The following is a 15,022-nucleotide window of genomic DNA, read 5'->3' as shown; positions in this document are numbered from 1 at the left end:
GACGTCTCAGAGCAGAAGTTTTTCATCCCATAAAGCAGGGGTGTCCAATCCCAGTTCTCGAGAGCTACTATCCTGCATTTTTTAGATGCATCCCTACTCCAACACAGCTGAAATTAAATGGTTTAATTACCTCTTCAGCATGCAATCATATTTGGCAAAGGCCAGATAACAAGCCATTCATTTGATTCAGGTGTGTCAGAACAAGGATGCATCTAAAAGCTGCAGGACGTTAGCTGTCGAGGACTGGGATTAGGCACCCCTACCAGAAAGGATCTCACATCAGCTGCTACCATCTTGTGGCCAAATTTGGTTACTGTCTTTGGAATCTGTCTGAATGAGACATTTGTTTTAGAAATGTTTAACATGTGTTTATTATTCATCACACAGTTATCTACAACCTCTAACTCCATATTAAGCTTCGAAGTCATTGATTCAGTATTTAGCTGTGTGTTTTTTTTATGTCATCAAAAACTCAGCAGTCTGTGCCTTTTTAATACAAATTGAAGAATATAAATAAAAAACAATAAAAATCAATCTTATAGATTCATCCCATCTCTGCTCCATCTGCTCTACATTATCTGATCGTTATGAGAAAATTCTGTCAGGATTAGAAACTTAAATTTTTATATATTTATTTTAATTTCTGTTAAATAACCTTTAAATTAAGTTCCAGAGTGGGTTTAATGGTTTTACTTTAGTATTTACTGTTCAGACATTTTGAGCTTTTTCATTGTGGCATGTGTGGTATTTTTCAGGCTGTGAGATTTAAGAAACTCTATTGTGGTATAAATCTTTTGACAATATATATATTTTTTGTCATAAACAGACAAGAAAAAAACAACAAACTGCTCCTCCCATTCAATACATGTCAGTCCATATCCCAGCAAACGAAATCATCTCCATTTACACATCAAATAGAAACATGAATCACTTGGAATGATTAGAAACTTGATAGAATTTCAAATCTAGTTTGGGGAGTCATTCAGTGAGAAACAGTGAAATGATTTTCCATGTGAAAAGGTGGACAGCAGAAACAGAAAGAAAGAGTGAAACTAAAAGAGAAACAAAGAGCTTTGGAACAACGAGGCAGCAGGAGGACAGCTGCAGTTTAACAGCTTCAACTCACTGACAGGAAACAACATTAGAAACATCATCATCCTCAACTCATCTGCTGCACTGACACTGACACCTTCAATGGCAACACCTTCAGTTTACCATCAGTGCTGATATATGGAAACATCCTGTGAGTGAAAGTGTGTGTGAAGGTGTGTATGTGTGTGTTAGTATCAGGATCAGAGAACGACAGCTTTCCTCTGTTCCAGTCCAGATTCACTCTGATCCTCTGGAGCTTCTTCTGGACTGAGAGAGGAGTGAGAGGAGCTGATGGTGAGCATGCTGAGTATTTACTTTCATAGAACCGTATTCTCCATAATGCAGACCGTATGCTTCCCATTCTCTGCACAGACTCTGCCAACACACCCAGTGCCCACCATGTACCATCTCCAACTTCGACATCCCAGCTGTGAGTCCCTGAGTTAAAGCCCTCAGAGCCCAGGACAGAGCAGATAAATCCATCAAACCTCTCTGGATTATCAGGAAGCTGCTGCTTTTCTCCTCCTCTCACACTGGTCAGATCTTCAGACAGGATGAGTTCTGGATGAGCAGTGTTTGGGTCCAGAATGAGAGAAGTGTAGGAGACCATGTCCTTCATGTTGTTCCAGATGTTGAAGGTCAGGTTGCCCAGGTGTTTGGCCTGGTCTATCAGAGCTCCTGAGGGCAGCTGTGGATCATCCAGCAGGGGGCAGCGCTGGACTCTTTCCACTGCAGCCTTGTAGTTGTGCAGGAATGAGACGTCTTCAGCTCTCAGCTCCTCCTCTGTGGTTCTGACTGCGTCTGAAAGAGCTGCTATCTCTCTGCTCAGAGCCTCCATCTTCTCCTTCATCATCCCACTCTTCTGCTCCTCTTCCTCCCTCAGTGCAGCCAGCCTGGCCTCCTCTTCCTCTGCTAGAAACTGCTGAAGCTTCTTAAACTGCTCCTTAATCTGCCTCTCTGTGTGTCGGGCCTGGACCTTAATGTGTTCTGCTGTTTGATCAAACTTCACTTGAACTTCTTCACAAACCTTTAACTTCTTCTTTAAGGGCTCCAGAGTTTCCTGAAATTCCTTTTTGTGTTGTTGTGCAGCTTCAGCAATGGGTCTGAATCTGTGCTTGGTGTGTTTTTCTGAGTCTCTGCAGACGAGACACACTGGCTGCTGATGGTCCAGACAGAAGAGTCTGAGTTTCTCAGAGTGCAGACTGCAGAGAGCCTCTGAAGCTCTCTGATCTCTCTCCTGTAAGAACGACTCACACAAGTTCTTTAAAGCTCGGTTTAAAGGTGGTTCTTCCCTTGAAGATCTTCTCTTACAAATTGGACAGTGTTGTGTTGGTCTCTCTCTCCACCATCTATTCAGACAGTCTTTACAGAAGCTGTGGCTACATGACAGAATAACAGGATCTCTGAAGACCTGCTGACAGACCGGACAGCAGAGATCCTCCTCTGATCTGGAAGCCATTGAGTCTGTGAGTGAAGCTGAAAACAGCAGACAGGAAGTACAGTCAGTCCTGGATCCCCTCCCTCCTCTACCACCTTCACTGTAACTTCCTTTAAATTGTGTTTTTGCTCAAACTCACATTCAGTGTGTGGAGCGTCAGCAGCTTGAAGCAGCAGTGTTGGAGTTTTCCACTTTTCTCTCCTGTAGCTGGTCTCACTCAGTGGAAGTTGCTAGTTTGCTCTGAACTCAGTCTGATTGTGTGTGTGTTTCTCTTTACCCAGGAAGTTGAACAACCTGTTTTCTCATTTCTCGTAAGGTGAGTGACATAAGGGGCGGGGCTTCATTCACCTTCATTTTACCTTCCTTCCTTCCTTACCCAGGAAGTTGAACAACCTGTTTTCTCATTTCTCTTAGGTGAGTGACATAAGGGGCGGAGCTTCATTCACCTTCATTTTACCTTCCTTCCTTCCTTACCCAGGAAGTTGAACAACCTGTTTTCTCGTTTCTCTTAGGTGAGTGACATAAGGGGCGGAGTTTCATTCACCTTCCTTTTACAAAGCTGTTGCATCACCTGAGTTCTGCCAGTGAGGAAGTCCAACACCCATGCACACAGGTGACTGTTGAGTCCTAGATACTTCAGCTTTGTGAACAGTCTGCCGGGCACTATTGTGTTGAACGCTGAAGTGTAATCAACAAACACCAATCTCACATAGTTACCCTATTTCTTGTCCATGTGACTTAAGGTGGTGTGCAGGACATGGGCAATGGCATCCTCTGTGGTTCTGTTGGGATGGTAAGCAAACTGGAGCCAATCTGTTGTGTTTGCAATGGTGGAGAAGATGATATTCTTCAACAGCCTCTTGAACACCTTCATAACCACTGAGGTCAGTGCAACTCGCCGGTAGTCATTCAGGCATGAGGGCGTGTTGTACTACTGGTTCTACTGGTGGTGGTCAGAGGGCCCGGTGGCGCCAGAGGACACTCCGTAGGATGCCTTCTCCAAGTCCACAAAACAAATAAATCTGTACATAAATGTGTTGCTAGCTGTTGGTGGTTAAACTCCAAGCTAGGGGCTAATTTTAAATGGCTGGGCCCTGGGCTAGAATCTAATATTGGGTGTGGCTGGCTAAGCTCTAGACTGGGAACTGCTATGGCTGGGTTTGACTGAGTTCTAGTCTGGAGACTATGGGGGAGTCTGTTTGACACTTTGATTGGGGTGCTGATACCCTGAGGACTGTGGGGATTCACCTGCCTCTGATCTTCAATCGACTGATTTGACTTACTTCTCAAAAAGTATGTGTCAATGCGAGGCCCCTTTCTCGCTGAGGCACTTCTTCCTTCCTTCGTGGATTTTAAGACCCATGTCAGTTGTTAGTTTTGACCAGCCACAAATGCAGTTCTGCAGCTTCTTTTCTACCGTCATTGATGGTCCATTATTTGCAGTGGTGGTTGATCTATTCATCGTTGGTGCTGTTCCGTGGTTCGTTGCCATTAAATCCGTCCGGAAAGGTTCTTCTTCCACCCCTGCTCTCACAGACCCTAGGGGTATCTTCTCTTTTGAGATTTCTGTAGCAATATTGGGTGTACCCAAGTACTCTAAAAAGCGCTATGTCCTGCTGGTATCAGGCGCTAAACCACACCAGCCCCATTAGGGTCTATTCCCTCCTGCTAGCAGTCTTTCCAGGCTTTCCTTGACAATGCATTGCTTTTAATGGTGAGAATCTTGGCTGTTATGAGCAAAGGCAGCCCAGAAACCTTACCATCAGCACAGATTGTAGTGGGCCACAACTTTCGGTCTTTCACCCAAGCTAATCTGCCTTTTTTGGGGGGATTAAAGATCTGATCTAGATTATCATATTAAGATTTGGGATGCATCATCAGTAGTGGATCTTGGCTCTATAGGGTGTTTCGGCCATTATCACTAGACACCCTCATCCAAGGAGGCCTTGCCAGATGTGATCAGGCCCTGGAGTGTGTCACTGGTTTATGTTAAATTGTTATTTATCTTCTTCTTTCTTCTGTTTACTTTCCTACAGTTTATTTTCTCCTATCTATTCACTGCAACTGAGAAATAACACTTACCCCTTTAGCATTTATGAAGCCTCACCTCTTCAAAGGGATAGAATATATATTAGAGATGCATTAGAGTGCAAAGCAGCTGGTATTTGTATCTGTATTTGTATTTGTTGAGGGGGAAAATTATTTGTATTTGTATTCGAGTAAAATTCAAAATTAAGTTTTTTGCATTACACTTCTAATTAATGTTATAGTGTAAGTATTCTTCAATTATACCCATTATAATAATTATGAATATGCAATATTAGTTGATGTTTTTGCATAAATCCAGCAATGAACATGTAACAAGGAACATCATTGAATATATGATAACGATAAAAACAATAAATATTAACAATAAAAAGAAATAAAACCCCTGAAAACCGCAAATTTCACATCCGAACCTCAACACTCGTGGCCCAGTACCAAACGACTCACAGACCGGTACCGGTCCATGGCCGGGTGTTGTCTATTCAACAAAAATAGTAATGCAGTTCAGTTTTTTATAGCTCAGCCGAGCCTTCTCTGTTACTGTGTGGAGCAGCCTGTGTCACTCACTTTTTACACATCACTTACTCACTCTCCCGGCATGCACTATGGTCTCATAAGGAAACCCAGCATTTTGATTTAAAAGTTTTTCTTGTCCCCGAATACAAATATTTTTGTATTTGGGAACAAGTATTTGTTCGAAATAAGTATTGGTAAAAAACGCGATATTCATGCCTTTCCAAATACCGTATTCGGGCTCAGCTCCACCCCTAATACACATGTGTATGTATATATACATCACAATGAACACCTGTGTACCACAAAACTGTGTGATGAGCCCAGACCTGCCGATGGTTCCAACACCATCATTAAGTTTGCAGATGACACCATGGTAATTGGCCTCATCAATGACAACAATGAGGCCGCCTACAGGGAGGAGGTGGATCGTCTGGCTGAGTGGTGCGACACAAACAACCTGCTACTCAACACAGAGAAGACCCAGGAGCTCATCGTGGACTACAGGAAGAATGCTGACCCACATCCACCCATCTACATCAAAGGGACGGCTGTGGATCGTGTGAGCAGCTTCAAGTTCCTGAGAGTCCACATCACCGAGGATCTCATCTGGACGACCAACTGCTCCAAGCTGGTCAAGAAAGTGCACCTCTTCCTGAGGACTCTGAGGAAGAACCACCTGATATTTCTGTAGTTTTCATATTTATATCTTGCACACTACATTTCGTTGCCTTGTACTAAGTAATGGGAATAATGGCTTTACAAGTAACGGTGTTACTTTTTCCAGTGACGAGTAATCTAACTAATTACTATTCCTATTATTACAACTCCATTACCGTTAATCACAAAAAAATGTGGTGTGGTTGCGTTACTATTTTTCAACAAACAGCAGGTTGAAGCTGTGCTCAGCTTACCGCATCATGCTCATAAACCAGCGTTTATGAACCTGATAAATGCCAATTCTAAATACCACACAGGGTGTGTTTCAGTGCATACACACCAAAATATCCTGGTGAATGTTCAATATTTTTCAGTGGCTTTAAGATCAAACACTACCTACCAGGCTTGGCTCCTCCCTTTTGCGAGTGTGGACGCTTCATCTCTTTGCTCCTTAAATGCTTTTCTTCTTTTATTGATTTTTATGCTGATTTTTTTCCCTTTTTTCCGTATGAGCTTACCTGCGATAGCTTCTGGACACTTATAGATCATTAGGACTAAAGTGTTCTTAACAGAAACAGCAACATTTTTATAGTTACCTTATCCTCAGCGCTCCGTGTGTCTGTGGCCTAGACACAGCTGAAGCCTGATTACAGCATCTGGGCACCGAACAGCCTCAATAGCCTGGAAAGGTGCTAACCGCTAGGCTAACTAGCAACAAGATGCCTTCCCTCTCCACAGATGACTACCACAGCCTCCTGCAGAAGATTGCAGTACTGGAGACAAAAATTCATCGCTTAGAAGTAAACGTGGAGGTAAATGGACTGTGTGGAAATGAAACAACCTTGCCTTTGATTCAAAACAATGGCGATGAGCAAGCTAGTACACAGCTAAGGAGCACAGATAACATGACCAAGAAAGTAGACTCTGTGCATTATTATAAATCCTCAAGCGATAATCCCCCCTTGGACTGTCTTGGTGCAAAACCAAGACATAAATCATGTCTCCTGGAAGGGGGAGGACGTATCACGGGCAGAGCACAGCGAGCTGAAATCTCTGAAACCAACTGGCCTTCACTTCCTACGAGACAGAGAAGCTCTTCTACCCCTGTATACGAGAGGAAACAGGACTGGACAACCGTGAATAGGAAGGTTAACAACAAACCTTCAAAACAACTGAATGTGAAACTGCACAACAGATTTGCTCCACTATCAAAGGACCCTGGATCTATATCTGACAACCATCCATCTAAAAGCAGCGAAGTAAGGTCTGAAAATCTGTTGAAAAGTAAAAGACCACAGGGAAAGCTAAAGGCTAGGCCTGAAACTCTGATTGTGGGTGACCCTGCTGTAAAGGATGTACAAAGGATGTGCGGTAAGAACACTAAAGTCCTCTGCTTTCCTAACGATATGGTCAACAACCTGAAGGAGAGAATTCTTCAAATTGCAGATGAATATCCAACTGTGACAAACATTGTTCTGCATACAGGGTCAAACGATGTGTCCAAACAACAGTCGGAGGTTCTGAAACGGGACTTTACTGGATTATTAAATACTGTAAACTCTCTGAATGCAGCTGTATTCATCAGTGGACCTGTACCGCCGGTCAGAGGAGGAGACGAGAGATTCAGCAGGTTGTTTACACTGAATAAATGGCTTATACATTATATATGTATATGTATATATGCTTATATATGTACTGACCACTCGGTGCATTTTATCAACAGCTTTAATATTTTTTGGGAACGCAGGCATCTGTTTAAAGCAAATGGATTTAATTTTAACAAGTCAGGGGTGAAACTGTTCACCTCCAACTTGTTTTATTCCATACGTCATCCATCTGTGCTTGGTGCCAAGGCTGAGATAAATGAGGAGTTATCTCATAAAGAGGAACAAACAGTACTCCAAGAACAGACAAAGCCCAGCAGAAACCTTGAGGAGGAGCTCCATTTGCCCCCACCTGGGAAGAGCCTCAGAAAGGAGAGACATCTGAGGCAAGAAGAGGGGTCCCTATTTGCCTCCAACTCTCTCAACAACACCAACGACCAGGACCAGGGACCACGATCTTCCCCAGTCCCCCAAACCCCTGACAGGCCATCACCCTCCTCCCCCTCCCTTTCTCCCTCCTCCCCACACCTGAAATTCACTGAGGAGATGATGGTCAATGCTGGGCTCAGATCTACCCCCCGGCCCAATCCCTTTTTGTCCCCCATAAATCCCCCACCAGAGCGGCCAAAGGTTCGCCATCGAGCCCCACCCTCAACAGAGCAATCGAAGTCACATTGCCCAGCCTCACCCCCCGTAGTTCCTCTTTACCACCTTCATGCTCTGTCTCCGCAGTCTGATGTGTGATGTGTGAAGTCACCACTGCCATACCACTGATAACTGTCTGTTGATAACTGCCGACTGTTGTTTGGACACATCGTTTGACCCTGTATGCAGAACAATGTTTGTCACAGTTGGATATTCATCTGCGAGGATTATGGCAGTGGTGACTTTGCCCAGGAGAAGCTGGGACCCTGTTTACAAGAAGGTTTTAAAATCTCTGTACTTTTAGGTGACAGAAGGAGACATGTGGCCTGGTCAAAACACAGAGGGCTGCACTCTAAAAGATCTTTAAACATAGTAAACATACCTTGTGTGTCACAGACTGCTCCCAAACACGAGGGGACAAGTAATGCCTCTAAAACACTTAAGTTGGCTTTATTAAACGTTAGATCTCTAGCTGGGAAAACATTTTTAATTAATGATTTAATCACTGAGCACAGCCTTGATTTTATGTTTTTAACTGAAACTTGGTTGGACCAAAGTAACAGTGGAGCTGTTCTCATCGAGACGACCCCTCCTAACTACAGTTTTATCAGTGAGGCCAGGGTGAGCAGGAGAGGAGGAGCGGTTGCTGTCTTATTTAAAGAATCATTTCAATGTAAGCAGCTATCTCCTGGAAGTTTTCAGTCTTTTGAATATGTGGCTTTACAGCTGAAGGCCCCATCCAAAGTTGTGTTTCTTAATGTTTACAGGCCTCCCAAATACTGCACAGACTTTTTTAATGACCTCAGTGAACTGCTGTCTGTGATCTGTGTTGATTTTGACTGTGTAATTATTGTTGGGGATTTTAACATCCATGTGGACAACCCTCAGGACAAAGGGACTAAAGACCTGAGTAACACTCTGGGCAACGTTGGGCTGACTCAGCATGTAACAGAGGCCATCATCACTAAAAACTGCCATAATGCTCGGGTCTTATTTTCTACAGTAGACAGGCTAACAAACCCTCCTGTGTCAGTGGCAGCTGAACTTCATTCGACCATGGCCTGCAATGACTTTGCCAAATTCTTCACAGAAAAAATCCAAAAAATTTGACAAGCAATTGGTACATAAACAGCAGATTCAGGATATGTACTGTGTCCACCAAAAAACTGTTTAAACACCATGAAACAGTTTCACCCGATTAACAGCAAAGACCTGGAGGACATCTTAGGTAAACTGAACTCCTCCTCCTGCTTTTTAGATGTCCTGCCAACAAGTTTTTTCAAAAAGGTCTCAAAGACTTTAGAGTCAGACCTGTTACAGATCGTCAACTTTTTTTTTATTATCAGGTGTGTTTCCAGAATCACTAAAAACTGCTGTAATAAAACCTATACTGAAAAAGGACAATCTTGACAAGACACAAATGAACAACTACAGGCCGATCTCAAATCTCCCATTTTTAAGTGAGATCATTGAAAAAGCAGTTTCTCAACAGCTCAGTTACTTCTTAAAACAGAATAACTGCTATGATGCCTACCAGTCAGGTTTTAGACAGAACCACAGCACTGAAACCGCTCTGACCAAAGTGTTTAATGACATATCAAATCAAATCAAATCACTTTTATTGTCACATCACATGTGCAGGCACACTGGCACAGCACATGCGAGTGAAATTCTTGTGTGCGAGCCCCACAAGCAACAGAGATGTGAAAAACACAACAACACAAATGAGCAAAATACAAGAATGGCCAACCTGAAACTAATAAATATATGTACAATATATAATAGTGTATGCATTTCTGGATGTGTATACTAAATGTTTTTCTACGTGTGTGTGTGTGTGTGTGTGTGTGTGTGTGTGTGTGTGTGTATACACATTTTTACAAATTAAATAGTAAAAAAATAATAAAATAAAATATATAAAAATATACAGAGTTGAATATGTGCAAAACAGCGGCATTACTGTACAGTGTGTAGTGCATAATGTTGAAGTTCCAGTAGTGAAGCTGAGGTGTCTATGACGTGTTCAGCAGTCTGATGGCCTGATGGAAGAAGCTGTCTCTCAGTCTGCTGGTACGGGACCGGATGCTGCAGAACCTCCTTCCTGATGGAAGCAGTCTGAACAGTTTATGGCTGGGGTGACTGGAGTCCTTGATGATCCTCCCCGCTTTCCTCAGGCAGCGCTTCCTGTAGATGTCTTGGAGGGAGGGAAGCTCACCTCCAATTATCCGTTCAGAGCACCGCACTACTCGCTGGAGAGCTTTGCAGTTGTTGGCGGTGCTGTTGCCATACCAGGTGGTGATGCATCCAGTGAGGATGCTCTCAATGGCACAGTGATAGAAGGTCCTGAGGATGCGGGGGCTCATGCCGAATCTTTTCAGTCTCCTGAGAAAGAAGAGGCGCTGCTGCGCCTTCTTCACTGTTTAGTTTATGTGTACTGACCACGTAAGATCCTCAGCCAGATGTACTCCAAGGAACCGGAAGCTGCTCACTCTCTCCACAGCAGCGCCGTTGATGGTGATGGGGGTGTGTACTTCTCTGCACCTCCGGAAGTCCACTATCAACTCCTTTGTCTTTGCGACATTGAGGGTGAGATGGTTGTCTTGACACCAGTGGGTCAGGGCGCTGACCTCCTCCCTGTAAGCCGTCTCATCACCATTGGTGATAAGACCCACCACTGTAGTGTCGTCCGCAAACTTCACAATGATGTTGGAGTTGTTAGTGGCCGTGCAGTCGTAGGTGTAGAGTGAGTACAGGAGAGGGCTCAGTACACACCCCTGTGGAGCACCAGTGTTCAGTGTGATGGGGGATGAGGTGATGCTGCCCAGTCTGACCACTTGGCGTCTGTCAGACAGGAAGCTAAGGATCCAGCTGCAGAGGGAGCTGCTCAGTCCTAGATCCTGCAGTTTCCTGTCCAGCTTCAAGGGAACGATGGTATTGAATGCTGAGCTGTAATCTACAAACAGCATTCTCACATACGTGTCTCTCTTCTCCAGGTGTGACAGGGCAGTATGTAGTGTCAGGGCTATGGCATCATCAGTGGACCTGTTGTGGCGGTATGCGAACTGTAGAGGGTCCAGTGAGTCGGGTAGTGCAGAGCGGATGAAGTCCCTGACCAGCTTCTCGAAGCATTTGCTCACGATGGGGGTCAGGGCTACAGGTCGCCAGTCGTTCAATGAGGAGATGGTGGAGGATTTGGGTACAGGGACGATGGTGGCCATTTTGAAGCAGGCTGGGACTACAGACAGAGAGAGGGAAAGGTTGAAGATGTGTGTGAACACTCCAGCCAGCTGAGCCGCGCATGACTTGAGGATGCGGCCGGGAATCCCGTCCGGACCAGTAGCTTTGCGCGCGTTCACCTTCCTGAAGCACTTCCGCACATATGTCTGAATACAGACAGTGGAAAAATGTCAGTCTTCGTTTTACTGGATCTCAGTGCAGCATTTGATACAGTTGACCACAACATATTACTCAAACGACTGGAGAACTGGACAGGTCTTTCAGGAACTGTACTAAACTGGTTCAAGACATACTTAGAAAACAGGAAATACTTTGTATCAATAGGTAACTTCACATCTGAGCAGACAAGTATCACATGTGGAGTTCCCCAAGGTTCCATCTTGGGACCCCTGCTGTTTAACATTTACATGCTCCCACTGGCACAGATTATAAAGAACAACAAAATAAACTACCACAGCTATGCAGATGACACACAAATATATATCACAATGTCACCATGAGACCAAGGCCCTGTACAGGCTCTTGGTAAATGCATTGAGGAAATTAATGACTGGTTGTGCCACAATTTTCACACACCCCTAGACTGGGGCGTAACAGACAATAACAAAGTCAGCTTATTATCAACTCAAGAATATTTCAAGGATAAAAGATCTGATGTCTCAACAGGACCTGGAAAAACAAGTCCATGCATTCATCTTTAGTAGGCTTGATTACTGTAACAGCATCTTTACAGGTCTACCTAAAAAATCAGTCAGACAACTACAGCTCATTCAGAACTCTGCTGCTCGAGTCCTCACTAGGACCAAAAAAGTGGACCACATCAGTCCAGCTCTGAGGTCTTTACACTGGCTGCCCTTCCGTCAGAGGATAGACTTTAAAGTTCTGATGCTGGTCTATAAAGCTCTGAATGGTTTAGGACCAAAATACATCAGTGACCTCCTGACCCAGTATGAACCTTCCAGATCCCTCAGGTAGTCTGGATCCGGTCTTTTATCAGTTCCCAGAGTCAGAACCAGACACGGAGAAGCTGCATTCAGCTTTTATGCTCCTTATATCTGGAACAAACTCCCAGAAAGCCTCAGATCAGCTGAAACACTCAGTTTATTTAAATCCAGGTTGAAGACTCACCTGTTCTCAGCTGCATTTGAATAAAGCACCAAATCCACACTGTTAGATTTTGTATTGTTGATTGTCATTTATGCTTAGAAATATTTAACCACACATGCTTAGAGGTATATAATCAATTGTGTAGTGGTAGGCTGTGTGAACTTTAACAGGCTACAAAGGCTTGGTGTGTATTCCATACTAGAATGCACACCCACAGCCTGGGAACATGGGAGAGATCCTTTCTTCTCCTTATTGATATATATGGTATAGCAAACACACATATATCTCTTTAAGTATAAGAGCCTTTTGTTTAGATGGACCCGCTAGACTCCTGGCACCAGCTTTGGGGAGTCTTCACAGGGTCACATCTTGACCTCACACAAATCACACCACACACACACACACACACACACACACACACATACAAATACACACACACACACACACACACACACATACACATACACACACACACACACACACACACATACACACACACAGGCAAGGTACTCTTTGTTTGTATGTGGACGTCATATGTTAATGAACCTATGCATATTCATGTAACCTCAATAAAAGAACAGTGGTACGGGAGAACGGAGAGAGCAACTGCGGTCAAGTGAAGGAACGGCGTTTGTCCTGTTCTCTCCCGTGCACGAGAAACATGAAGAACTTTGCCTACTCGTGTCTTGCTTTGCTGTGTAATTATATTGTCTTCAACGTTCCAGCGGATGGGTTCAAGCTACAAACCTATCACAAACTTTTAAGCTTAAATTTCAAAACTTACATTAACTACTGATTTTATCTACTGTTCTGATTTTATCTGTTTTGATTTTATATACTGTTTTGTTTGTTTGTTGGTTTGTTAATTAGTTAGTTAGTTTTTTTGCTTGTTTTAATCAATTTTAAATCATGCTTTTTATTTGTTTTTGTTTCTAATGTCTCTGTAAAGCACTTTGAATCACCTTGTTGTTGAATTGTGCTATACAAATAAATTTGCCTTGCCTTACCTTTGCCTTTAATTCAAGGGCATTAGCAAAAGTGTGGTATTCATTGTTTGTGAATTACAAAATTTTTATACCCAGTTCCTCACTAGGTGGCTCACTGGATCTCTAGTTTGAATGAACACTTGAATCAGTGAAAATACCCACAAGTGCCACAGAGTTCTTCACAAATTTTCAGTGGGGTTGAGGTCAGGTGACCATGGAGGGCAGTCAGCACTCCTTATATCATGGTAGTGGGTCTGTGACCCAGTGTGTGTAAATTGTAGTTTAATTTTATATTATTAGATTTTTTTGTTTTTCGTGGTTTTGGTTCTCTTTATTGGTTTTTGCTTATTTTATTTTTCTTGTTACAAGTCTCTAGGTTTCTGTCTCTGTGCCTTTCCTGTGCTTTACATTTCTTGTTTAGTTACTTCTGTTTCTTTGATCCATGTTCCCTCTGTCTCCCCCAGTCAGTCATGTCTCCGTGTCGTCAAGTCCACATATTAGTGTTTGTCTCATGTTTCCTGTTTTATTGTGACAGTTCCAAGTCCTGTGTTCAGTGTGTTCAGTTTTGCTTCCTTCCTGTCTCATTGTACTTTATTAATTCGAGCTGTGTTCCCTCCTGTTTCCCATCCCCTCGTTATCCTTTGTGTATTTAAAACCTCTGTCATGTTGTCCCATATTACTATGTGTTTCCTCTGTGCTGCATGTTACTCCTAGTTCTCGGTTCAAGTCTTAGCTTCACTGTTTCCCAGATTTATTTCCTTGTTTCTAGTTTTTTCCCCTTGTATTTGGTGTTTGAATTGTACAGCACAATACAGCTGCCTCTTTTAGTTTATCCCTTTGGGTTTATGAGTCCTGCATTTGGGTCTTCTCAGCGTACCCTGAAACCTTAGTCTTCAGATAGTTCTTCAGAGCTTTGAGGTGTTTTTTGGTCTCATCCTCCTGCTGCTGTATGAATCCTTCACCACAAAGATCAGATCAGATGGAGCATGTCTCTTAAGGGTGGAGTGCTGCTTCGAGTGTCCAGTTAGCAGCCAGTCACAAAGCCAGCTTTCCTGAATGCTTTATTCAGTCTGTTACTGTCTCCAGCTGTGATGCTGCTCAGCCAGCAGACCAAAGCACAGTACATTAATTGATATTAACTCTCAATCTTTAAGCTGGACATATTGAAGAACCTCAGATTCCTTGGGAAAGTCCGCTCATCTCCTTTGTTGTTGTACAGTCTTTGTGTTGGTCTTCAAGTTCAGTCAGTTATTTACTTGGTCCACTCATCTACTGCATCAACTTCCTGTAGGCGAAGGGGCTCAGTGTTCAGCCAACGGCCAAGACCTAAAACTAGTACAGAGTAGCTTTTTTAATTCAAATGTGCTCCATTTGATATATTTCAGCCCTAGCTGGCAGTACTAGTGTAGCCTCCCTTGTTGTAGGACACCAGAAAAAAAAGTATTTGGGCTGAGATCAGGGTGGTTTGGTGGATTGCGCTGTTGCCTTACTGGAAGAAGATTTGGGGACTTTCTTTTCAAAGGAAGGATTTCTTTGTTCAGTTTGAAAAGACATTTTTGTTAGATTAACTGGTGACTCTAAATCATGCAGAGGTATAAACATGATAATTCAAAGAGGTTACGAAAACTAATTTATAGATAGTCTGGGAGCAGTTTGAAAGACAGCTGTAATGTACAGATCACCAGTGTTGGGAC

General features: G+C 43.3%; 2 protein-coding genes across 2 annotated transcripts; one reads left to right on the top strand and one right to left on the bottom strand.

Annotated features, from left to right (window-relative positions):
- Positions 1–915: 915 nt before the first annotated feature.
- Positions 916–2,759, bottom strand: LOC147333842 (nuclear factor 7, ovary-like). The gene is made up of 2 exons (XM_086270483.1): positions 2,670–2,759; positions 916–2,568 (listed from the first exon to the last, which is right to left on the bottom strand). The coding sequence occupies exon 2, from the start codon at positions 2,549–2,551 to the stop codon at positions 1,160–1,162; it is 1,392 nt and encodes a 463-aa protein (XP_086126609.1). The 5' UTR covers positions 2,552–2,568; positions 2,670–2,759; the 3' UTR covers positions 916–1,159.
- A 3,467-nt stretch (positions 2,760–6,226) lies between these two features.
- Positions 6,227–8,097, top strand: LOC147333841 (uncharacterized). The gene has a single exon (XM_086270403.1). It carries the CDS (start codon positions 6,469–6,471, stop codon positions 8,095–8,097), a length of 1,629 nt encoding a protein of 542 aa, XP_086126529.1. The 5' UTR covers positions 6,227–6,468.
- The last annotated feature ends 6,925 nt before the right edge of the window (positions 8,098–15,022 follow it).

Source organism: Aulonocara sp. 'chitande type north' Nkhata Bay, linkage group LG3 (assembly GCF_057382095.1).
Source record: "Aulonocara sp. 'chitande type north' Nkhata Bay isolate Kocher_YH1m ecotype deep benthic linkage group LG3, A_spYH_male_GT1.1, whole genome shotgun sequence".
NCBI classification, from domain to species: Eukaryota; Metazoa; Chordata; class Actinopteri; order Cichliformes; family Cichlidae; genus Aulonocara; species Aulonocara sp. 'chitande type north' Nkhata Bay.
The sequence above is the reverse complement of the archived record's forward strand: the minus strand, read 5'-3'. Positions and strand labels throughout refer to the sequence as shown.

What these genes read in the sequence shown, in the direction of transcription:
- LOC147333842 (XM_086270483.1), bottom strand. Translation starts at nt 2,551, where the DNA reads ATGGCTTCCAGATCAGAGGAGGATCTCTGCTGTCCGGTCTGTCAGCAG.
- LOC147333841 (XM_086270403.1), top strand. Translation starts at nt 6,469, where the DNA reads ATGCCTTCCCTCTCCACAGATGACTACCACAGCCTCCTGCAGAAGATT.